The sequence below is a fragment of the Malus domestica genome, chromosome 16, assembly GCF_042453785.1.
Source record: "Malus domestica chromosome 16, GDT2T_hap1".
Classification (NCBI taxonomy): Eukaryota; Viridiplantae; Streptophyta; class Magnoliopsida; order Rosales; family Rosaceae; genus Malus; species Malus domestica.
In genome coordinates this window covers 35,976,666-36,002,584 of record NC_091676.1, presented here as the reverse complement: position 1 = coordinate 36,002,584, position 25,919 = coordinate 35,976,666, and the positions used below count along the sequence as shown (strand labels likewise).

Genomic DNA, 25,919 nt, shown 5'->3' with positions numbered 1-25,919 from the left:
TCAAATAGTGGAGAATGAAGGGCCTTTTACGATTTTAGAAGATGCGGTCCATGAAGATGATTCACTGGATAGGAGCATTGTGATTTGTGGGTTTTCATATTTGAATTAGTTCTATTATGTTTGCAATGCGAGTTCTTGAAATGGTTTGGTTCTTCTTGGACCCTGCAATGAAAGAAGATATTGAAAATCTTTTAGTAAGTTTGGGGCGTCCATAATTACTAAAATTTGTTGCAAGAAATTGGAGGATGAAGAATGTGAATTATCAAGCGATAGATGCAGCCACCCATAACTACAATTTACCATCTTTATTACTTTCGGATTTGAATTGCATTTTAAAGACAAAACATACAATTTGTAGTGTATTTCATTCGTATTTTTATTTTACTTGACAACTTAGCTGCTCGAACAAGAACGGAACACTTTTTCTGTTTTTTGCTAACTGCTAAAACAGGTGCCTAGCTTGCAGGACATAAATTTTGCCGTCTTAACTGTAGGAGTAAAATATGTGTGAACTGCATGTTGCTTCTGTTTCATATGAAAACAGGGCTTCTACATATTTCTGGCTTTGAACATTTGTGCTTGGAAAACTATTAGCTACTTGAACAAGTACTAAACACTTTCTATGTTTTTTATTAACTGCTGAAATAGGTGTCTGCCTTGCAGAACACATATTTTGTCATCTTAACTACAAGGGCAAAATATGTGTGAATTGCATGTTGCTTATATTTCTTCTATTTCTTAAGGAAACAAAACTTTTTTAGAAACCATCTCTTTCTATTCAAAGACGTTCAGCTTCTTCCCACTCATTGTACAATGTGTTTATATGCCAACTCACTTGAATGTATATAAAAGCAAAACTGCTTATCTTATCGACTTCATTCACTCATGTATCCCTTTGTTTGTTCATAATTGTGTTGAATTTATTCGACTTAAATGTGTTTTATTCATCCGATTATGCCTGAAACAGCTGGTTCATGCGCCAACGCACGGGCCTAATTTTTAGTAATATCTATATCCACTCTTTCATCATGGAAGCTCATGTAGTATCCCCAACTGTTGTCGAAAATGAATCGTGGTTTTACTTGGAGCAAAGTGCGCATTACGCACCAATACATAGAAATCTTAAGAAAATCAAGAAAATTTAAAAATCTTAAGAAGTTCATTAAAGAAGTTAATACAAATTTATAGAAATCTATAAAAGAAATCCATATAAATCTACCAAAATTCATATAGAATTGTAAGTCTATTAAAATCCTCTTAAATCTATAATTTGAAAAAAAATCATTAAAATTCTTTGAAATCCAAATTGATTATACCCCTAGTGATTGTTAGTTTCAATAGTTTGTGTTCTAGTTTTTGTATCATTACGGAGCAAGGTGTATGCTTTTTTGAGAGGAAAATTAATTAAAAAGATTTGAAAACTTTGAATTTTAACGATAAAGACAAAATAAATGGTAAAATAAATAGTACCATGATTAACTTTTTAGTATAAAAATATGATTTTTTGTTAAAATAAACAGTACTATGAGGAGTTTTTTGTTAAAGTTCAGGTGGGCTTGCTTTTATATTCTCAGAAAATGAAAATGCTTTTATGGAACGCTCATCCCTTCCTGTGTGTCTGTGTCCTTCCCATATCCCTTTATCCTAGCTAGCCCACGTCAGGAATCTCTCTTCCTCTTCTCTCTGTTTTTTGTGAATGGATTTGGCATTGTCACAGGCTAAATCCAGTACCCTCATTTGACTCAACTGTTGTGGTTTTGATAATCTTTAATCGACATATTGATCGACTGTGAGAAACTTTATGGAATGATTCTTTACAATTCTAATGTTTTATCCTCCGTTCAGGCCTTCAAGGCTCTCGTGAAAGGCAAACCGAATAAATTTGGAATAGTCTGTATCCAGTTGAATGTGTGATTTGCAATCGAAAATTTATGTTTCTTAATTTCCCGTTGTCCTACTAACAAAAATGTTGGGTTTAAAATATTTTAGTCCGAGACTTAGTTATGCACTGCACCAAACACTTCACTATTTTTATCATGCTTAGTCCAAGCCAAGAGTTCAGACTAATCTAGTCCCAAAAAGTCCAGTGCGACAAAAGCACCCTAATTGCATTTATTTTAACTTTTTGGGGTTTTGATTGAACGAGTACTTTTATTCACATGAAATGTAGGCAGAAGGTTGAAACTTGATGTATGGGACGGTAGAAAGGGAAATAAATAAAGCACATTTGATTTAGATTTTGCAGTACCTTGATAATAATAACAACTTAATCAAACATTAATTGAACCTTAAACAGCTGAACATCAGTTAGTTCAAGATTATAGGGTCTTCACTGCATGCTTATATCTAATGGGCTGCATCTTCTTCCTCGCAAAATTTCGTGTATTCTTTAGGTCCCAACAAGGATTCTAGCTCTGATGGACTGCTGGGCTTGATCTTGATCATCCATCCATCTTCATAGGGGCTCGAATTGATCTAAATAAACCCAAAATCGATTAACGGTCATGCGGAGTATATATTATGAATATTTGAAGAAAATTGAAAGAAGGGTAACCATTGCTTTAGGAAAAATAGTAAGTATAGGCAAAAAGGAAGATGAATTACCAAACCAGGTGATTCAGTAAGCTTTGAGTTAACCTCGACGACTTGGCCGGAGATTGGGGAATTTACATCACTGGTTGCTTTGACACTTTCCACAGCTCCAAAACTGCCTCCTTGAGAGACTGAACGACCAGATTCTGGCAGCTCAACAAACACTACTTCTCCAAGATGGTCCTGAAACAAAGCTTCACCTACATCACCCATTCCATGGTCTATACACTTACGTGCAACTTTTGAAATGATTATTTTGTATTTTATTATGTCCATATAACATTATGGAAACGAAATAATTACACAATACAATTCAAAAAAAAAACAAATACTTCTTCAACCCAGTTGCAAGAGACATCCAAGATAAAGAAATGGAGATATGCATATTAATATTAACCTGAGCATGATCGGTGATACCAATTGTTGCCACTGAGCCTTCATGTTTCACCCACTCATGTGAAGATGCATACTTCAATCCATCCAAAACTGCAATATCCAAACCTTTTCAACTTAATTACCCAAAAACATCAAACTTTAAAATACCCCAAATACATAGCACTCCTAAAATTCTCTATCTTCTTTGACAAACAATGACATTTACCCTAAATTAATTTAAACTACGAGGTGGGGGATTCAAACTTGAGTGCAAATTACTGCAGATGATGGAGCACACTGCTCTAGCCAACTTTGATATTAGTAACATCAAACAGATGTAAAGAAATTGACTACTTAAACCATATATAATATGAAGTTGAAGGGAGGAGTGTAGTGTACGTACCGGTAGAAAAGCATCTGGAGAGAGAAAATGCAGGGGAGAGGTGGGATTTGGAGGCAGTGGAGATTCTGAGTGCGTTGGCTGTAGAAGAAGCCCACAATCTCAGTGCCATATTTCTTCTCTCTGTCTGCCGAAATCTATCTCTCTCTGTGTGGATATCTCAAACCTCCAAAGGCTAGTTGGGATATGTCGTTTTATCTTGGATGAATGGTTGGCAACAAAAGCTTCATCCCAAGTTTGAAATACAAAGCCCCAGTTTTTTTTTTTTTTTTTTTTTTTTTCAGTTATTATTTTATGAATCTCAACTCAAGCTCAACTTGTTTTTAACTTTTTAACTTTTACTCATCGTCACTGTGAAAAATGAAATCTAAGATAGTATGAGCACGTTGCAATATAGAAAGTAGCACAAACTTTCACAAGCCCACAAACTTTCGTGCCTGAACCAAGCTAGTCAAGTTTTGCTTTGACATAAATGCAAATTAAACTAGGCCCATTTTGCGGGAAAGTCGTGCATATGAAAAGTCAAGACACATGAGAGAAAATATGCATTTTGGTAAATGCACACCTCCTCGTCACTCATCTAACCAAGACACACGAGAGAAATTATGCATTCGGGTATACCAAGATGAGTCCATGAGCGACCCGAATGCAAAGACCACCTTGTGAATGCCTTGAGAATAACTTTCAAATCACAAGTGCATCATCACAGAAAACCAAAGTTATCTTTTCCTGCAAGAATACACTGATCCCTTCATCCAAATTCAAATCCTGAGGCCGGACCAGAGTGAATTTTGAAATTCGAAAAATCAAATCCAAAAGGATAATCGATTAAATAACTCATTTGGTTGGGCAATTCACTTAAACATGCCAAAAAGTTAAGCCTTTTTCATTCCGCAAGCAAAAGAAACAGCAGTTTCACTTAGGCAACGTCTCACAGTATGTCAAACTACAAATTACGAAAGCCAAAAGGAACAGAAACAAACAATTCTGTGTAAATTCAAAACCATAACACAAATATTAAATACGGAAACTATAAATAGTCTGGTTACATGATCTTTCATGCTGCACTCCCCTGCCGAGACGAACCACAAGTTCAAAGAACTAAGTGCTTTCTCATCAGCAACTACACTTCCCGGTGCATGCTACAAAGGCACAAACCAACCATCCTGCAAGAAGAAAAGGCCTATTGATTACTACTGGAAACATCAAAAAGTTGAGCACCTGACAATGCTATTTCTTCAGTCTTAATACCTCAAATATTATTAAGTGAAAATCTAAACTCCACTGGACTGAAAACTTCTATCTGGTAGTTACACGAAAGTACTCTCGCACATCCGTATCACATACATGGGTGCTTCAAGCATGTAATAGACAAAAAAAAGGAATGCAACTGGTCCGAAAAACATGTAATATGCAGAAAACATACGCATGCCTAAAGCCAAGGCTGATAATAAAGAAATCATTATAATAAATTTTTCCCAATAAGTGGTCAAAAGAAAGACAAGCTGAACTGAAAGTGATGCAATGTGTCTGAGGTACCTCAAATATTTCAACGCCTCTGGGTTTTTCCTATTGAGCGCTTTCCAGAGAACAAGTGCTTTGGTTTTAGAGTGGGAATGACCCTATCTGCCTCTCCACGACGAGCATCCTTGTTTCTATTCTTATTAGATTTCCTGGCCTTCTGTAGTGCCTTAGCCTTCTGATTAGAGTCCTTGAAGCCCTCTCCAGGGACGACTTCAGTCGGAGGCCTTGACCTGGACCTTGAACGGGATCTAGATAACATACGCTGCTTCTTGTTGGGTGTATCCACTTCCATAGCATCGCCACCATCAGTATCACCCCTGTCAACTGATCTCTCTCTCTTCCGTCCCCTAGACACAGATCTGCTTCGGGCCCGTTCAATTGCCCTACTAGGATCAATTCCTAATTTTGATAGTTGCCTCCCCATTCTCTTTGTTGTGAATTCCCGATCCTTGTCAAATTTCCTTGGTACAATGGGTCGACTCTCTGCTGTGCTTTTCTTGATTCTATGTTCTTGAATGAGCAAGCTTTTCTTTTTCCTGATCGCAGCCAATGTCTTTTTCTCTTCTGGAGTCAATTCCAATCCATCCATCTCAAAATCATCACCCTCCTCTTCCTGACGGAGTCCTTCTTCTCGTTCCAACTCCTCAAGCCTATGTAAAATATCAGGATCAACAAAGTCATACACATTGTGCCCATCAAGAATTTCTGGCATGACATCCTCTTTCCATTCATCATTAGCTAAGATATAATGCTTCTTCAAACTGGCAGAGTATACACCTGCACCGCCATTCTCATTCTCCAAATCCCTTTCTGTCTGTCTCTTTTCCTTCTCCGCTGCTTGCTTAATCTTAGCTTCTATAACTGCCTGAGGTATGCATGGGGGCCTTTCCTTGTTGTCACGAGGCTTTGGCATGGCAACATGAAAACGATTTAAGCAATCATTTATCTTTTTGGATTTCATCTTCAGCTCAACTCTCTGATTCAACAACCTGTCACAAGCTGCATTCTTTACAGCAATTACCCCCTCCTCGGTCAAAGTACTCATGGTCAAGAGTACCCCATCATCATTTGTAGCCTCACCTCCCTGACCGATCACTGTCTTCATAGCTTCAGATTTCATCTCTGCGACCAACTTCTTGTCTTCCTCGGATATACCATCCAATGGCTGCAAATCAGTCTTGTTGCAGACTATAATCAATGGTTTGTTCATAAACAGAGACTTGATGCTATGAAAAAGAGCTGCTTGTTGGGCAATGCTGTACCCACAAGACCCTGAGATGTCCAAGAAGAACAACACCGCAGCTCTCAAGTGCGCCAAAGCTGTGATGCTGCACATCTCAATAATGTTACGGTCTTCAAATGGTCGGTCCAAGATCCCTGGTGTATCAATTACCTGGTACCTCAGGTATTTATAATCTGTATGCCCCACAAAGAGTGACTTGGTGGTAAAGGCATAGGGCTGGACATCCACATCAGCCCTTGTGATCTTGTTAATGAATGAGCTCTTTCCAACATTCGGATACCCACAAATCAATATTGTCCTGGTATTAGGGTCAATTGAAGGTAGCCTTGCCATGTGTTGCCTAATTTGTTCCAGGTAAGCTAAACTAGGACCGATCCTCTTTATAACCGTGCACATGCGGCCAAGAGCAGCGACCTTGAGACATTTGCATCGGTAAAGTGAATCACCATACTTCAACAACTTCACATAATCCTTAGAAATCTTTCCAATAAGATTTCTTGCAGTATTGATTTGGCCAAGTGCAAGCTTGTAGTGGTCTTTGTTGTAGAGAACATGAAGGAGGTCGCCATAAAAAGGGTGGATGTCATCCAGCCTAGGAAACTCATCAACTATTGTGGAGAGCTTTTCATGAAAATTCTGTTGAGTATATTTGACTTTGCGCATATAGAACTGACGAAGGCGGGAAATGGCATAACCCTTGTGGACTACAGTTGGGGTCTGCCTCTGAGTGCGAGACAGGATAATGTCAATGAAGTCCTTCCCATTTGGTACAACAGTCATCTTCTTGAAGTTATATTGAACCATGTTTACTTACTGATCTGCTTAAAAAAAATATAAAAAAAACAAGTTAATACCCAGGTTAGGTTTACCATACACTGAAAGTCAAAAATATGAGTATCCTAATTCCTAAGTTCCTAACCAAAGCAATAATAATTAAAACCTGATTTTCACAGCACATCCTCTGATTTAAAACGTCTAGTTTATATTCACACTAGTTTGTAATACTCAAAGAACGCACAAGAGTACTTCTCGACATAAAAATTAACAAGAAACCTGCCAACACCTTAACAAAAGCCACTGGAAAGATGCATATAACCCGGAGATGTATCAATACGTATCAGCAACCATTAACACAAATTTTATAGACAGAAACAACTATATACATAATAAACCTAAATGACTAATTTCATCACTAAAATCATAAGTTCATAACTGTCATTTATGTACTTGTCAACACAAAAATTAATAAGAACCCCGCCAACACCTTAACAACGGCCACAAGAAAATGCATATAACCCGGAGATGCATCAAAACGTATCAGCAACCATTAACAAAAAATTTATAGACAGAAACAACTAAATAGATAATGAACCTAAATGACTAATTTCATCACTAAAATCATAAGTTCATGACCGTCATTACGAGAGCGAAATTCCTCACTAAACCGCGCATAACCAAGCTTAAATTTAAAAAATCTCTCAGCATGAACAAGTAGGAAACAATTCAAAGGCAGTTGTTACTTGTTACTAGTCCAAGAATAACAAAAGACTCGCACAACTTGAGAAAATTTAGCTAAAAACATTGTACTTTATTTTTTTTCTCAGGAAAATTTAACAAATAGTACCATACAAATGAATACATGGTCTGCAACAAAACAACATCAAAAATCCTGATACATGCGTAATAAGATGCAAGCTTGGATTAATTACACTAATGACTCGTTGAGCCGCTTAAGAAAAGAGATTAACCAACCAATATTGTGATTTTTGTCAGTAATAAATTACAGATATTGCTCAAGCAACTTTCTGATAAGAAAACCCCAATTAGAAGAAGACGAGTATGCGAAATACGGTGACAGAGATCGGTGAGGACTTACTTTACGACAGAGTGAGAGAGGGGATGATGAAGATTTCAGGGTTTCAGGTTTCAGAGTTTCAGAGTTTCAGAGTTTGAGGGTTTGAGAGAAGCGGCGGCGCCTCTAGCAACTGGAATATTACACACAACAAAGAAAACTATATAAGGGAAGGGTTAGGCTTTTCTACCGCAAACCCAACTCAACAGGCCCAACAGGCCCAAGATGTGATTTTTTGTGTTGGTTTTTTTGTGGGGTTTTTACTAGGGTTCTTGGGCGTAGAGGCCACTCTCAAAAAGGAAAAATGTTAATTAATTTCTTCTTTTTTTCTAGCTTGTGTACTACTATATGCAGGGGCGGATCCACAGTGGGGTCGTCGAGGTCGCACGACCCCTTGGAAACCATGGAAACAACCTTGAAGCTCCCATACGCGACCTCTTGGAGCTGGGGTCGTCGGGGTCGTCGGGGTCGGAGTCGCACGCCAAGTGTTTGACAAAAATCCTGAACGAAGCTCGGCACTGCAGGAAGAGGAAGAAGAAGCTGCGCGCTTCTTTTTTTTCAAAACATACGGGCAAAACGGCGTCGTTTTGGCCCAGGTCTGAACAAAAAACAAATGCCCAGCGTGTCCTGGGCAGGTCTGAACAAAAAAAAAATACCCAATGTGTCCTATCAGCCCTATTTTGCACAGATCCGAATCCCTTCTTTCTAAAACCCCCAAATTTCTTTTGTTTTCTCCTCCTCCTCCAACCCTAATTCATATTTATTTTGATTATGTTGGTGGTTTGTTTATATTGTGAGTATTTATTTTGAATATTTTGTATATGTAGAATATATTTAATTTAATTGAAATTCAATTCATATTTATTTTGATTATATTGATGATTTGTTTATATTGTGAGTTTTTATTTTCATTATTTTTTATATGTAGAATGCAAGATGAGATATTTAATTTAATTGAAATCCAATTCATATTTATTTTGATTATGTTGATGGTTTGTTTATATTGTGAGTATTTATTTTGAATATTTTGTATATGTATAATATATTTAATTTAATTGAAATTCAATTCATATTTATTTTGATTATATTGATGATTTGTTTATATTGTGAGTTTTTTCATTTTAACACCAATTATTTTGTTAAAAATTATTAAAAAAATTTAGTATTGTTCCATGCACAGATTAATTCGACACTGCACCAAACGCCCGACTAATGTAGTTAGTACTATCCGACGACTATTTATCCTATCCGACTGAAATAGTCAGTACAGTCCGAAGTACCAAACGAGGCTAAAAAAAAATTTCGCGCTGCGCGCGCTATGACCCCACAAACATTATTTCCTGGATCCGCCACTGACTATATGTCTACATACTTTGTGTATGAACATTTTTTTTTATTCGGGAAGGAGAAACAACGTGGAAGTAGGGCAGGGAGAGACTTTTACTTTTTATTTTTTATTCTTTAAATCAAATATACGTTAGCATCACAGCTGAGGCTGGGGTTGCAAACTTGCAGTAGAGTCGAATGGATGGGAATGGATGGTCTGCTGGTTTTCTTATTTTTAATATTTAATTAATTTATTTAATATTTTCTTTTTTTGGTATATAATTATAAGGATTTTTTGTTGTTGTTTAACTAATTAGTTATCAGGGTAAAGTTGTCAGTTTATTAGCAGAATTTTGACCAAAGGTGTTATGTGAAAGTGAAATAAAACCTGAAAATGTGTTAGTGTAATGTCTCAAACGTGAGGGAGTTTGTGAAAACTCAACAAACCTCGGGGTTTGTTAGTGTAATTAAGCCTTAAAAAAATTGTAAAATTTAGGTTGAGCAAAATTACTTTACTACTATTGATTTTATTTTGTAATAGAAGACTAAGTTGTTTTTCACTATTTTTTTTTATGGACAAAGAGGATTTTGTTAATATGTAGTTTAGATGTACACACACACACGCATATATATATATATGAGTTAGGATTTGAGGACCCACATTTTTAACACACAATTTGATACATGTTTTTGTGAGCCCATTCCATAACGTATTTCACCGATCTAACCGTCTATCGAAAGCATGTGTTCTCGAATCTTAACCTTATTTATATACATATTAGAGAAATATGATATCTTTATAAACTAAGATCAAGTATAAAGCAAGTTTTGGAAGAAGACATCCCTTATAACATGAAAAGGATCCTCAAACCAAACTAAAAGTACCACCAGATAAACAAAACTTGGTAAGGTGATGGGCCACACCATTACAATTACACAAAATATCTGAGATGGTGCATTCTTACATCTCATTTAACCTCATGAAACTCAAAATTTGATACTTAACCAACTCAACATGTGTCTCACTTTGCCTATGTCATCATAGTACAATATTGATTCAGTGACATAAGTAAGTCTCACTATTGCTAAAGGATTGGTTTTATCAGTTTATCAGTCGCTGACACTTATGTGACACATATCTCAACAATCGGTTAATTTGTTCCATAAAAACAATTTTGACGAACTTGTTACCTGTCACACCCCGATTTCGACATACGTCTAAGATCGACACGTGATGTCACCAAGTATCTATATATCTAACATACCCCCCCCCCACCTCTGGGATATGTACAAAGCGCAGCTCAAGATTCAAATCACATAGAAATCTTTGTATATTTTATGGCTTCATCTACCCTCGTTAGACTGCCGAAGTACCCTAACAGGGATCAAGCCATTCGTAGTTCGTCATTCGCTACAACTCAACATATATCATAGTCTGTTCAAGCCGAAAGGCATAACATTCCTCAATCAAACATTTGGACTTGACAAGCATGAATTATTCGATTCAAGCTACATAATGAACCCACATGACAATCAAGGTCTCTATTTCATCCATCATATAAATCATTAAGTTTCAACATAAAATCGCAATTCATAACATGTAATATATCAAAGAATCAACAAAGCACAATAGTATCATCTAGTCAAATTGATCACTGATCTAATCGTATTAATAACAATCATATTCAACATCATTCCACAATCACCTCAAGTAACCTATTCCATGAATCAAGGAGGCACGATATTAACATCTAATTACGTTTATCAGTCAACCAAATCAAATATCAATGCACAAAATTTAATAAAGAAATTATACATAATTTCCTACCTGGATTCCAAGTAATAACCTGATAATTCTAATTTATATTCACAAGGTATATTGTGGGTAATTCTCATTCACTCGAATCCAAGGTTCTGGTCTAACTTATGGAAATGAGCAAGATTAAGGATTCCAGACCACTCAATGAAATCCAACCAAAATATGAACACCTATCGAAATGTACCAAGTATAACTAATCCTCATCACACCTAGAATGCTTGTGGTCCTCCATCGCAGATATACCAAGCAGAACCATATGCATAATCTCATCGTGCAGGCAGTGATCATCCAACGCATATATACCAAGCATGATCACCCTTGAATATGTATGGTCCCCCAACGTAGGTATACCAAGCAGGACCACATCCTAACTTTAGGTAATGATCACCCAATATGGATATACCAAGCATGATCACTCCTAGAATGCGTATGGTTCCCCAACACGGATATACCAAGCATAACCATATGCATAGTCTAATAACATAGGCAGTGATCACCCAACGCAAATATACCAAGCATGATCACCCCTAACAGTCCCCCAACGTGGATATACCAAGCAGGACTGTATCTTATAGCTCTAGATAGTGATCACCTAACATGGATATACCAAGCATGATCACTCCTAGAATGTATATGGCCCCTCAACGTAGATATACCAAGCATAACCATAAGCATAGTATAATCATGCAGGCAGTGATCACCCAACGCAGATATACCAAGCATGATCACCCCTAAATACGTACGGTCCTCCAACGTGGATATACCAAGTAGGATCATCCATGTACCACTACTACATGGTGCAATTAGATCAGCACATAAACCACTTACCCTTATCTCAACCGCTATGATTTACAACTTAATCACTTACACTATCATTTCCTCAGATCACTAACTACCATGTCACACAAGCCTATATGTTCTACAGAACACTTCTAATAGGATTTTAGGCTCATAATGTCATAACAGTTAACATGCATATCTTTTGTATATAAATAAACACATAAATATAACACAATATGACGTCCTATGCACGTAAACCCATGTATACACTATATGGGATAACTCACTAACCAATATAGGCCCACTAAGCCCTACATAGCCTCTAGTAATACTAATTTTAATATTTAAGATCAATTCGTAACATATTGACCAAAAGTCAAGTCTTTGTCAACGGTGGGGTCCACAACCCTATACTAGTCAATCTGAAACATCCACCCATGGATTTCTGAACCGTAACTTCCTAAGGGTCTCATTTATCTTCTAGAACAATATTCTAAAATTTCAAAACGATCCAACGGTTGGATCTCCGCCAATCGCTAATTCAAGTGGCGGTCAACGTTTGATCTTTACAAACTTGGGAATCCAATTCGGAAAGATCCATATGTCAGATTCTTGATCCATAAGTTTCTATTGTCCTCAAATATTACGTACTATTACATATTAAAGTTTGGTAACGATCTAACGGTCGGATCGTCAATTCATATAATGACCAAGTGGCAGTCTCTATCAAAACTATAGTCATACGATAAGATTTCGTCAATCGGACATCACCTATGGAATCAGGGCATCCAAATTAGTCTAGGAAGGGCAGGTGAAGTCTCGGCCCACATGCCGCCGTACGCGACGGCCAACAGCCCCGACTCGCTAGAAAATTCAACTATTTCCAAAAGTTACCAAATTTTACAGCCAAGTCGAAATCAGTGAGGGGAGCAATTGCAATTTTCATACCTGGGCTGAAGTCGCCCACAAACAGTCGAAACCCTAGAATTGGGTGTGCTTTGATTCGACCTCTATACTCGCTTCGATGCCCCCACCACTGCTTGGGATTTGTTCCTAAGGTTGAGGGGAGCCTATTGGTGGTGGTAATTGGCTGAGTTAGGCTTCACAATTTGCAGATCGCCACCGTACACCCACACGGACCACTGTCTGTTTTTCCCTAAAACTACCACCAAATTTCTTATAATTTTGGGTGGAAATGGAAGAAGGAAGGCTAGGGAGTTGTTTCTAAGTAGTGGTTTGCCTTGATTTGCCGGAAAATGATCGAATTTGGTCGTGGTGCTTGGTCGGGTTGTGCAGGTCAAAGGGAAACCCGGTCCCCCCCCCTTTTTTCTCCTTCCCTTCCTTTCCCTCATTTCCCTTGTCTCTCATTCGTCCATCTCTCCCCCTCCTCTCCTAATTGGTCCATCCCTTTTTCTCTGATTGGGCAGCCAATGCCCTATCATTTTCTTCTTCTCCCTTGTTGCCATTAGGCAGCTTCTTCTTTTCCTTTTTTTTTTCCTTCTTCCCAGCCACTCTCGTGGCTTCCTTGCCTTTAGTTTGATTGGTCAGCCCTCCCACAAGGTGGGAATTCACTTAAAAAAAACCGAATCCGAACACCCATTACTTTTCTGTTAGAATCTCGATTCGCAAACAGCTTTCACCTATGGGCTCGTGGTTTCGAAATCTATTCGAAAACATTAATTGTGACCTCGAAAGGTCAATGAATTTTAAAGATTAATTATGAAAATTCAAACATGATAACAATTCGATTTAATTCCCAAAATGTATGGAATTAAAATTAACTAATAACGATAACATAAACGTAAATGTGAAATACGAAATTAAATTACGAGATACGTAATGAATAGTGAAATTATGGGACGAGATTTCACATTACCAAACTTTAAGAGCAATTCCACTCCTAAAAAGCCCCCTAGACAATAGGCAATTCCACCTCTTCGTGCCCAATTCACATAATTTCATGTTTATATTCGAAACAGTTCATATTATGTGTCGTATTCACATAATTTCTGCAAAAAATGAATTACAACTAAGGTTGTTATTCTTTTTTTGTCAATAACTAAAATTCGTTTAGTCAATTAACTGTAGCAAATAGATAGAGTTGTAATGATTTTACTATTCTTGTCCATCTATTTGTATGTTGATCAATAATTAAACAACATTTGTTTTAATTGATTTTTTGCTAAAACAATCTTTATAAAAATTTATTATATGAACAATTCTAATCATAAACATGAAAATTTAGGAACCGGAAACAAATAATTTTTAGCAAGAGCTCCTACATATCATTTGGTTATCGAAGTATCTCTTGTAGACGTAATAAAATCTTAAAAAACATGAATTACAGTTCCAAGTCATAAGGAGTGGCCCCACAAATATCAGGAGTTTAGGTACCGAAAATGTCAATGCCCAGCTTGTGAAAACCATGGTTTTTCGACACTTGTCCCATCACTTAGCAGCAAGTTAAGGGAGTTAACTTACAAAAAATTTAAAAATAAAAATAAAAATTCTGAAACTGCCCCACTGCCTCTTTCTCCTCCTCTCACGTGACTACCCTCTCTGCAACAAGCAAAGCAAATCACCATACACCAAGACCACCGTCGATGTTGAGTACTCTGTCACTCCCAGATCCAGTGAATACATCAGTTTAGTGTTGGTGTTGTCACCGTCTTCTATTTGATGGTGCTCACAACTTGGCGATTTCAAGATTTCAATTTGCAATCAATTGCATTGATAATCTAGAGAACTGATCTCCATTGGTGGGAGACGATTTGAGGATTCTTAGATCTGAAGATCGAGAGAGGTGGAGGTTTGCCGAAGGGAGAAGTCGGTGGGTGGAGGATAGGAAAGTTGAATTATGCAAATGAAAGATGGTTTTTTTTGTTTTGTTTTTTTTAATTTCAAAGTTAACGAAGTTAAGTTCTTGTTAAGTGATAAGATAGGTGTCAAAAAAAGAAAAAAGTACGATTGTCACAGGCTGGGTATTGAAACCACATTGAAGTGGTTAATGGTAATATAATAATAGTTGGTATTAGTTTCCAAAATAATAGTTGGTATTTGACATTGTCTTGAAAATTCTTTCTTCAAGTTTTGAAGTCTTCGAATCATTTTAATTTAATTCCATATTCAATGAACTAGTTAATTGTTATTAATTGGCTATCATTTTTAAATCAATTTCATGGATGTGTGATATCATTTGTGTTGAGTAACTAGTTAAGTTTATGTTCTACTATATAAGACATGGGTCATTCTAAATTTTTTATTGACTTGAGCATTAACAATGATCATTGATGATGTACATTGATCCACCTTAAGAAATACTAGTACATATATATCCTTATGTTTTAGAGACAACTAAAATCAAAATAAGTGAAGGAATATGTCTAAAATTACAAGAAAGTTGAATTTTGACTCGTTGGGAAGTCCTTTTAAAATGATTGAAAGCTTTTCATAGAAAATATTTTTGGATTCCAAAAACAATTAAAATGTTTTCTGCACGAAGCATTGATTATGTCATTTTTGTAAGAAGCACTTCAAGTACTTTTTACAAGATTCACTTGCAAAAACATTTTCACCAAAATCACTTTTAAACATTTTAAAAGCACTTTCAAATCAGAATTTGATTGAAATGAAGCTAAATATGCATGCAGATTTGGCCATTGACTACAAGTTGAAGATATAGATTGGACTAGTGGTGTTTGATAAAAAAGAAAAAAAAGAAAAGAAAAAAAGAAAGATAGTTGTGATGACCCGTCCTGGAATTTACGGAATGAAAGGTCATTTTGGTAATTTCATTGGGATTGGGCTAGATATTTTGAATTGGTGCTTTTTGGATCTTAAATTATGTGCCACTTGGGGCCCATTTCCTTTTTGAGCTCAAACCCTTGGGTCGGGCTACTAGGCTCTAACCCAAAGCCCAACCCAGAAGTGAAACCAGCCCAGAACCTAGGCCTAGACCCAATTACCCCAGGCCCAACCTTGCGACCCAATTACCCTTAGTCCAACCCAGCTGAACCGGGTCATCTCAAAACCCTGGCGCATGAGCCTTGTCTTGGCCGGCTCGTGGAGCACACGTGCCTCCACTGACGACCCAAATCGGCCCGTGAGGGTACCCGAGGTCCCCCTTTATGTTTTTTGACGTCCTGAATCTGTTTATGGCATCCGTTTTTCGAAATTCAATCGTTATGATAGCGTTTTATTAATACCACCTTTATATGCTTAGGTTCATTTGTGTTTGGCGTTTCTGTCCTCTCTTGTTTGCATGGCTCTTTGATGGCAAAGTATCGCAGATTGGACCTTTTATAAAATACATATTTTACTATTAGAACTACATACATGAAAAGTATGATTTAATGACTACGTTTTATGAAACGTTTATGAGTAAATTAGATTTGCGCTTTATGTTATATTATCATTCTTTATCGACTTTACGTTATTTGTGGTATATATGATTGATGACTATATACTTACTTATGAACGTGGTTTTACGATATGTAGTTTTAGTTACTGAGCTTCGATTTGAGATATATATATATATATATATGTTGATGCGCAAAATCAGTGATTACTTTGGTACAATAGAAAGTGTCAAGTTTGTGACCTTCGCTAGATTGCTCCGGTCACTAGTGTGGATAAATATGTAAATGGATAGAGACAGGGAAACATGTATGTGGTTCACCCAGATTGGCTACGTCCACGGAGTAGAGGAGTTCTCATTAATTGTGAAGGGTTTACATAAGTACATAGGTTCAAGCTTTCCCTTAGTGAGTACTAGTGAATGATTTAGTACAAATGACATTAGGAAATATTGTGGGAGAATGATCTCCTTTTATAGAAGAGAGTTTCTAGCTTTGTTCTGACATTGACACGTGTCATGTTATGATTGGCTTCTAATGTTGACACGTGTCGCGTTATGATTGGCTTCTGATGTCGACACGTGTCGCACTGTGATTAGCCTCTTGGTTGGAGGAAAACTCTTCTGGGTCCTTGACGGTATAACGTTGACCGGTGCTCAGTAGTTTCAGGATTGGTCAAGTATGGTACAAACAATGCTCCCCTAAGTTCTCGAGTGAGGGAGTCTCCTCGGTTGAGGACTTGCAAGATCCAAGCCACTGAGTAATCATGAAACTTCTAAGTACTGAAGTGTGGTATTGTTTTCACTTGCCTTATCTGTCTCATAGATAGATGTGACATTTTCTCTGGAAGTACTTTTCCTTCATCCAGGGGTGGTATCCTTAACCGGTGGAGATGCACAAGGTAATGTATCAATTTCACTTGAAGCTTACTTGTAGTTTCAGGTTTGGTCGAGCGCGATACAAACCATGTAGTAAGATTCCCCCAAGTTGCCGAGCTAGAAGATCCGTCGAAAGAAGTGACAGACAAGGTAAGCAATCAGAGCTCCCAGCAATCAATCCCCGATCAAAAGTTTGATTTCGAGTTTCGGCTAATTGTTCTCATTCTCTCTATCTTGCAGGCAGCATGAAGGATAAAGATAAGAAAAAGGAGACGAGATGATATGAGATACTTTTGCTTTTGAAGAAGTAACTTTCCACATACTTATTCTTGAACTGGGCTGGAGGGTTTTCTGGTTTCCTCCAAAGTATAAGGTCGACTCAAGAATTTGAGGGTCAAAACAAGTCTATCAAATCAAGAGTGGGTTCGACCTTGATGATATGGGATACTTTTGCTGTTGACAAAGTAATAGATGAATCGGCACATGTTCTATTGCGCTTGTCTCCATATGCTTCCTTGTATCCTTCTCACTTGCCCTATCTGTTTCTCAGGCAGATGTGGTATCTTTTCTGGAAGCATAAGATGTTGAAGATGAGTACTCAAGAACAATGCCAGGTAAGTAATCAGGCAAGGAGTTCCAAGTAGTCAATTCCTGACTGGAAGCTTGATTCCAAGTGTTGACTGATTGCTCTCTTTCTCTTTGTCTTGCAGGTAAGAACAAGGCCAAAGGAACAGATAAGGAAAAAGCATGATATGGGATACTCTTGCTTTTAACCTTGATGATATGAGATACTTTTGCTTTAGTGTGGCTTGTTTGCAGAGGTATTATCAAGGGGAAAAGAAGTTGAGTATTTTGAGAGACTCTGCTGAGAGTGCCCTCTCAGATGTGAAGAAAAGTTGAGCATTTTTTTTATTTGCAGGTCTGCCTGGCTGTGGAGGATGAAGGTTGACATATATAGGAATTGTCTCAAAAGCGAGTGGTAACGCTGTTCCTTTACCCTTATCGGTCATAGCAATGTAGTGGGAGCTACAAGATTCATGTGTTTTAACTTTGTCAGATCACTTTGAAAAAGTGGTATGTGGTATCTAGAAAGCTGATGTTGCGTGTGAAGATTGCAGACAAGCTTTATCCAAGGAAATCTGGCTCTCAAAGTTCAGAGAGCGATGCCTCTTCAGTTTTCGAACAAGAATCCTGTCGGGGATCTGGCTCTCGAGATTTGGAGAACGGTGCCTCTTTGATTTTTGAGAAAGCAATCCTGTTGGAATTTGGCTCTTGAGATTCGGAGAGTGGTGCGTCTTCAATTTTTGAGCAAGTAATCTTGTTGGGAGTCTAGCTCTCGAGATTTAGAGTGGTGCTGATGCGAAAATTAACTTAACACACAAATTAAACCCTCTTTTAACAATTGTAGTATATATGTAAGTAGGGATCGTTCTTAAACCGGGGATTAGGAAGGATTGCTAAAACACTTTAAACTGACTCAAATAGACAAAACTAAGCTTTAAAACACTTAATTAGACTTAAAAGACTCAAAACAAATTCACAAGACTTAAAATAAGCTAAAAACACTTAAAACTGCCTAAAAACACAAACTGGGCAGTTTCCGACTCTCAACACAATTTTGGACGAAAATTGGTTTTAGCTTGACTCAAAACACTTAAAAACATAATCTAAAACAGATCCTAACTAGTTAGACATTCTAAAGTAAAGGGGGATTTGGTTTTGGACGAAAATAAAGTAAATAAAACAAGAACTAAAACTAGGCAGATTTGCACGAATTTGGTGGAATGAGATGGATGATGGGCTAGCTAGGAGGACTTTCTCCACACATGACATACTTGTATACAAAACAATTTCCAGTTGCTTTTTCAATGAACCATGAACCTCAACACCCCAAGTTAATTAGGTACGCTTAAATTAACCCTCAGATTTTCCTTAAGTCATTGAATTGAATGGAATTAGCACATCGTAATCAAATTATTCCTCAAAAGTTCCCTACATGAAAGCGCATAATAGAGAAACAATCAAAGATCATTAAGTTCAATGAAAATCATAAGTGTTGACAAGGCATTCGTAACTATGAAAGCGCATGATACTTATGCTAGGAATTTACTTAACATGATTGTGACTAACAACCTTTACTACTTATGAATATAAGTTCATAACGATTAGGTGAAACTCCCTTATATCCTAGCATCAGATTTATGCATGCAAATTAAGTGTGCACTCTCAACCCACATACACAAACAAGTTTTAATTCAAACAGATTAGTAAATTGAATTCACAATTCATGAAATCACAACTGGATGTAATCAAATCATATTGCAAATATAGCCATGGTTTCGAAATTCCCCCTAGCTAAGAGGGGTTTAGTTCCTCATACTCACAAAACAAAGATTATTGAATTTAAACATTGAAAGCAAAAGAAAGATTACACCTAAAACGTTCCAGCAACTCCAATTCGAATGACAGACACGTCTAAGGGCTCTCCTCCTTCTTCCTTGCTGTGGCACAAGGTGTGGTTGGTGGTTTTGGGGGTGATGGATTGTGTATTCTTGTTTAGGATGATGAATGATGGCTAATGAGGGTGAAAGATTGCGGCAGGTTGTATGTGGAAGTGAATGGATTGAATGAATGATGTAGAATGGTGTCTAGGGTTGCGGCACAAGGGTTTTTGAGTAGTAAGGGGGTGGTGGTCGAATTTGTGGCTGAAAACATCTATTTATAGGCTAGGGTTTTCACAAATTCTGATGGGAAAAGGCTTAGGATTTTCGGCCAAGGCTTGGGCCTCAATCCAAGGGGGGAAAAGAACTAGGGTTTGTGCAGATTTTAGGGTTTCTAGAAGGGTTTGGGGCGCCATTTTTGTAGGGAATTCTAGAAACAATGTTATGTGGCTGATTTCTAGAAGAACAAAGCCTAAAAACATGCAACACCAATGTAGGAACAGATAAGGCCTTCTAGAAAGGCTTCTAGGTGATTTAAATCAGAAATTAACTCCCCCTTGCAGCAGGAATTAAGTTAAGAAAAGATTAGGATAAGATAGGATAAGATAAGGTTAGTTTGGATAAGATAAGGTTGGATAAGGTTTTGGATAATTTCTCTTCTTTTGAGCTGATTCCTTATCTTCTTTGTCTTGAATTTAATTTCTTCATCTCCTTATCAGATTCCTAGCCTTTTGAACTCCAAATTCGTCCATCCAACTTGGCCCATACATGTGCTATCCATTTAGTGCCCAAAACTGCTCCAAAATGCTCCAAAATGCACTTTCTTGCCAACTTTGTCATTAGGACCTACAAACACACGAAAATAGCTTAAAACACTATAATAAACACAAACTAACTACGAAAATGCAAGAAAACAAGCTAACTAAGTCGCATAAATATGCTCCTATCAGGTGCCTCTTCGATTTTTGAGCAAGTAATCCTGTTGGGAGTTTAGCTCTCGAGATTCGGAGGGCGGTGCCTTTTCGATTTTTGAGCAAGTAATCATGTTAGGAGTTTAGCTCTTGATATTCGGAGAGCGGTGCCTTTTCGATTTTTGAGCAAGCAATCTTGTTAGGAGTGTTTTCTCGAATGTCGTAAAGGTTGGGCATTTTTGCCAGTCTGCCTTGCCACGGAGCATGGAGGTTGACACACATAGGGACTTTCCAGTTATCAAGTAGTGGTGCTGTTCTTTTACCCTTATGGGAAATAGTAGGGTAGCTGGACCTTCAAAATTTATGTGTCCAAACTTTGTCAAAGATCTTTGGCAAAGTTATCTGTGGTACCCGAGGAGCTGATGTTGCGTGTGGGGATTGTCGACATATTTTACTTAGGAAAATCTGCTTCTTGAAATCTGGAGAGTGGTGCCTCTTCGATTTTTGAACCAACAGCCCTGTTACCCTTTTTTTTTATAGGGGCACCAATTGTGTGTAAGAAGTATATTCAGAGAGTTATTGCTTATAGGAATTTTCCGTTTATTTTTGTGCTTCAGAAATTTATTGGACCTTATTTTTCCTTCATCATTTCTGAAGCCCATCTGACCGTCGTTTTGACTTGAACTTTGGTGAAGAGGCAGTCATGCCTTCTCAAGACAACATATGGTGCCCATCCTTCTTATCCCCTATTGGTTCTTTTACCGTTGGGGACTTTGTGATGAAGAATGATATGACCGCTGCGGTGGTGGCCAAGAACCTTCTCACTCCCAAAGATAACAAACTACTTTCCAAACGGTCTGATGAGTTGGTTGTTAAGGATTCTTTGGCTTTCAGTGTTCAGTGTGCAGGTTCTGTGTCTAATATGGCCCAACGCCTATTTGCTCGAACCCGCCAAGTTGAATCATTGGCGACTGAAGTGATAAGTCTCAAATAGGAGATTAGAGGGCTCAAGCATGAGAATAAACAGTTGCACATGCTCGCACATGACTATGCTACAAACATGAAGAGGAAGCTTGACCAGATGCAGGAATCTGATGGTCAGATTTTACTTGATCATCAGAAGTTTGTGGGTTTGTTCCAAAGGCATTTATTGCCTTCGTCTTCTGAGGTTGTACCGCATAATGAAGCTCCAAATGATCAACCTCCGATGCCTTCTCCTTCTAGGGTTCTGTCCAGTACTGAGGCTCCGAATGATCACCCTCCGGTGCCTCCTCTTTCTGGGGCTCTGCCGACTGCTGAGATTTCTCTTGAGAAACCTTTGTGAAAGCTCCCTCTTGTTTGTTTATTTTGATTCATGTATATGTACATATTTGTAACTTATCGGAGATATCAATAAACAGGATATGCTTTATTTCAACGTATTGTGTTAAATACACCAAGGCTTTCTTCACTAAGTTCTTTAAATTTTTTCTTTTGTTGAAGCTTGTATGCTGAAGCTTTGTGAGTGAAGCATGTATGTTGAGGTAGTGCTCCCTTAATTTCTCGAGTGAGGAAAACTTCTCGGTTGGAGACTTGAAAAATCCAAGTCACTGAGTGGTCGTGGGACTTCCGAGTATCAAGGTGCAGTAGCATATGGTAGGAGTCCCCCAAGTCTCTGGTCGAGGGAGTTGGCGAATGAGGCATTTCCTTTCTAAGTGGTAGCCAAAAACTCTTCTTTTATGTATATTTGTTATGAAAGTTGTTAGGCCCAAAGAAAGGGAGGCCTAGGCAATTTTTTTTTTCAATTTTTTTTTTTGAATTTTAGAATTTTAGAATTTCCGAATATATATATATATATATATATATATATATATATATTAAGCTTTGTAGGTGAAGTTTTGGAGTTGAAGCTTTGTAGGTGAAGCTTTGAGGTTGAAGCTTTGTTAGGTACCATGAATTGATTTTGCTTCACACTATCTTGATCAAGAGTGTGTGAAGCTTTTGTGTTGAAGTTTTGTAGGTGAAGCTTTTGTGGGTGAAGCTTTTGTGGGTGAAACTTTTGTAGGTGAAGCTTTTGTGGGTGAAGCTTTTGTAGGTGAAGCTTTTGTGGTGGGTGAAGCTTTTGTGGGTCAAGCTTTTGTGGTGGGTGAAGCTTTTGTGGGTGAAGCTATTGTGGGTCAAGCTTTTGTGGGTGAAGCTTTTGTGTTGAAGCTTTGTAGGTGAAGCTTTAGAGTTGAAGCTTTGTAGGTGAAGCTTTTGTGTTGAAGCTTTGTAGGTGAAGCTTTGGAGTTGAAGCTTTGTAGGTGAAGCTTTTGTGTTGAAGCTTTTGTAAGTGAAGCTTTGGAATTGAAGATTTGTAGGTGAAGCTTTAGAGTTGAAGCTTTTGTTGGGTACCATGAATTGATTTTGCTTTACATTATCTTGATGAAGATAGTGTGAAGCTTTTGAGAATTTGTAGTTGTCTTCCATTGATGAAGCTTTTGTTGGTGAAGCTTTTGTGGTGAAGCTTTGTTGGGTACCACGAATTGATTTTGCTTCACACTATCTTCATCAAGATAGTGTGAAGCTTTTGAGAATTTGTAGTTGTCCTCCATTGATGAAGCTTTGTTAAATTTCCCAATTATTATTTTTTTTTTTGGGGAAACTAGAAATTTGAAAATGTGGGAGAGACAACATATATAAATTTTTCTTCCACATTGTTGAGCAAGAGATTGTGATGCAAGCCATACCTTGTAGTAGTCGAAGGTTTGGATGAACCATATAAATTGAATTCGCTTCGAACAGTCTTGATCAAGAGTGTGTGAAGCTTTCTACGAGTAGTAGTTGCCCTTCATTGATGAAGCTTTTCTTGGCACCATAAATTGGTTTTGCTTCACTCTCTTGATCAAGAGTGTGTGAAGCTTTTGTGGGTGAAGCTTTTGTAGGTGAAGCTATTGTGGGTGAAGCTTTTGTGTTGAAGCTTTGTAGGTGAAGCTTTGGAGTTGAAGCTTTTGTAAGTGAAGCTTTGGAGTTGAAGATTTGTAGGTGAAGCTTTGGAGTTGAAGCTTTTGTTGGGTACCATGAATTGATTTTGCTTCACACTATCTTGATGAAGATAGTGTGAAGCTTTTGACAATTTATAGTTGTCCTCCATTTATGAAGCTTTTGTTAGTGAAGCTTTTGTGGTGAAGCTTTGTTGGGTACCACGAATTAATTTTGCTTCACACTATCTTGATCAAGATAGTGTGAAGCTTTTGAGAATTTGTAGTTGTCCTCCATTGATGAAGCTCTTATTGGCACCATAAATTGATTTTGCTTCACACTGTCTTGATCAAGAGTGTGTGAAGTTTTTGAGAATTGTGGTTGCCCTCCATTGATGAAGCTTTGTTGGCACCATAAATTGGTTTTGCTTCACACTGTCTTGATCAAGAGTGTGTGAAGCTTTTGAGAATTGTGGTTGAACTCCTTTGATGAAGCTCTTGGTGGCACCATAAATTGGTTTTGCTTCACACTGTCTTGATCAAGAGTGTGTGAAGCTTTCTACGAGTTGTAGTGTTTGCATTGTTACAAAGGAGAAATGTCTGAAGCAGATGCAAGATGGCTGAATAGATTGATCTTCGTATGCCATGCACTGAAGTTGTTGTTGGCTTGCAATAAGATTTTGTTGGTGACTATAACTCTTGTTGGGCATAAGTGCTCCCATAGTTGAGTTGTCAAGCTTGAGGGTTTTTGATTATTTGTGAATGCTAGGAGTTTACATGTACAAGTTGTATCACTTGTCTTCTGGTAGGTGGAATGAATGGTAAGTTGCTTTCATCACTTGGTTGGTGGTACGAAGGTGAGTTCCTTGATCATCTTTCATCACATTTCATCACCTGGTTGGTGGCACGAAGATGAGTTCCTTCTTCACCTGATTGGTGGCATGAATGGCAAGTTGCCAAATGATATTATAGTATTGGTTGTACATTTCATCACCTGGTTGGTGGCATGAAGGAGAGTACGGGTTGTACATTTCATCACTTGGTTGATGACATGAAGATAAGTTCCTTCTTCACCTGGTTGGTGGCATGGGTGACAAGTTGCCAAATGATATTAGAGTACAGGTTGTACATTTCATTACCTGGTTGGTGGCATGAAGGAGAGTATAAGTTGTACATTTCATCACCTGGTTGGTGGCATGAAGATGAGTTCTTTCTTCACATTTCATCACCTGGTTAGTGAGAATAAGGGCAAGCTGTCGAGGCACATTGTAGCAATTGTCGAATGACACAAAGTATGTTGAACCCTTTCGAATCACCGGAGAAGCTTATCAGAGGAGAAATCGAGCGATCAAGCAAGTGTTCAGCTACATTAAGTGCCTTGAAAGCTTCAGCAAACATGATATTGACCAAGCCTCTGTGTATACCAAAATTCGTTGTACTTCAAAGTTGGCTATGTGAGCTTCCACGATCAGTGGGTCGTTGTGAGGGTAGATGATACTTCTTTCTTCCTCAGGGTAGAAACATATTAGATCCCAGTTAAGCCTTTGATACTTGCCTCCCCTGATGTCTTCCACGTGAAACACTTGGTGGCTAGACCTTAAAGCTCGTTCACTATTTTTCATGGCCCTGTTGGAAGATTTAGATATGGGTGTGCCACCACTTATGGAATATATCACATTCACTTGGCGTTGGTTACGGTTACCCCTAGGAGGGTGAATGAGAAATTGATTAATTTTTCCTTCACGTACCAAAACTTTAATATGATTATGAAGGGTAATACACTTCTCGCCGTCATGGCCATTATGCTCGTGGTAGCAGCAAAATGTGCCCGTGTTCTTCGTGGGCTTGTAACCTGACTGCCTCGGCATTGGCTTCAGTATCAAGTGTGCTATGCTGGGGTAAATGGCCACGCATGTGGCTTTCAAAGGTGTGTATGTCTCATACCTCGGGGTAGGGTCTGTCCTGACACTTGCTTGGCCCATTGTGTTGACTGTCTGGGGGTGGACATTATCGTGGCGATACCCTTGGTTATCGCGATAGTGTCCCTTACTCCTTTTACTAAAATAAGACTGGTGAGGATGTAAATCTTTCCTTTTGCCCTGAGATTGATATGTCTGTTGACTTGGCGAAGTATTAAGTAAGCAGGGGGAGGCACCGCTACCGTTTGGAAGGTCGAGGTCTTCTCATTTGGTTGGATCTGGCTTTCACTCCTTACTTGTTGATAAGGGGTGGCTGTGGGGGGTTTCCCTTGGTATGTCCTTACCTTAGCAGAGGCATGGTTGTAAGCCTGTGTCATCACCTTAGAGTAAGTCTTCAAGTGTTGGCATTGATCATGTACTTGAAGAAACAATCACTTAGGCCTGTCGTGAAGGCTTTGAGGGCAGTCTTGCTGTCTGCCTCGGCACAACGAGAATACTCATGGCTGAAGCGGCTAGCATACATATGTAATGACTCGTTTGGCTTCTGGTGAATAGTGTACAAGTC

General features: G+C 38.1%; 2 protein-coding genes across 3 annotated transcripts; both read right to left on the bottom strand.

Annotated features, from left to right (window-relative positions):
• Positions 1–2,213: 2,213 nt before the first annotated feature.
• LOC103403988 (glycine cleavage system H protein 3, mitochondrial-like) lies at positions 2,214–3,793 on the bottom strand. Its single transcript, XM_008342843.4, has 4 exons — positions 3,371–3,793; positions 2,990–3,078; positions 2,605–2,775; positions 2,214–2,475 (listed from the first exon to the last, which is right to left on the bottom strand). Exons 1-4 carry the CDS (start codon positions 3,477–3,479, stop codon positions 2,347–2,349), a joined length of 498 nt encoding a protein of 165 aa, XP_008341065.1. The 5' UTR covers positions 3,480–3,793; the 3' UTR covers positions 2,214–2,346.
• Positions 3,794–4,232: 439 nt separating this feature from the next.
• On the bottom strand, positions 4,233–8,179 carry LOC103403990 (nucleolar GTP-binding protein 1-like). 2 transcript variants are annotated; one of them, XM_008342844.4, is made up of 3 exons: positions 8,011–8,179; positions 4,907–6,952; positions 4,233–4,533 (listed from the first exon to the last, which is right to left on the bottom strand). In XM_008342844.4, exon 2 carries the CDS (start codon positions 6,936–6,938, stop codon positions 4,917–4,919), a length of 2,022 nt encoding a protein of 673 aa, XP_008341066.3. In that variant the 5' UTR covers positions 6,939–6,952; positions 8,011–8,179; the 3' UTR covers positions 4,233–4,533; positions 4,907–4,916. The 2 variants fall into 2 exon arrangements, with proteins under 2 accessions (XP_008341066.3, XP_070672255.1); XM_070816154.1 differs by having other exon boundaries at positions 4,907–6,955; positions 8,011–8,146.
• Between the last annotated feature and the right edge of the window lie 17,740 nt (positions 8,180–25,919).

What these genes read in the sequence shown, in the direction of transcription:
- LOC103403988 (XM_008342843.4), bottom strand. Translation starts at nt 3,479, where the DNA reads ATGGCACTGAGATTGTGGGCTTCTTCTACAGCCAACGCACTCAGAATC. An exon ending in CTCCAGATGCTTTTCTACCG is followed by an intron (nt 3,079 to 3,370) that starts GTACGTACACTA and finishes TGGATATTGCAG; the next exon opens with TTTTGGATGGATTGAAGTAT. An exon ending in GTATCACCGATCATGCTCAG is followed by an intron (nt 2,776 to 2,989) that starts GTTAATATTAAT and finishes GCTTTGTTTCAG; the next exon opens with GACCATCTTGGAGAAGTAGT.
- LOC103403990 (XM_008342844.4), bottom strand. Translation starts at nt 6,938, where the DNA reads ATGGTTCAATATAACTTCAAGAAGATGACTGTTGTACCAAATGGGAAG.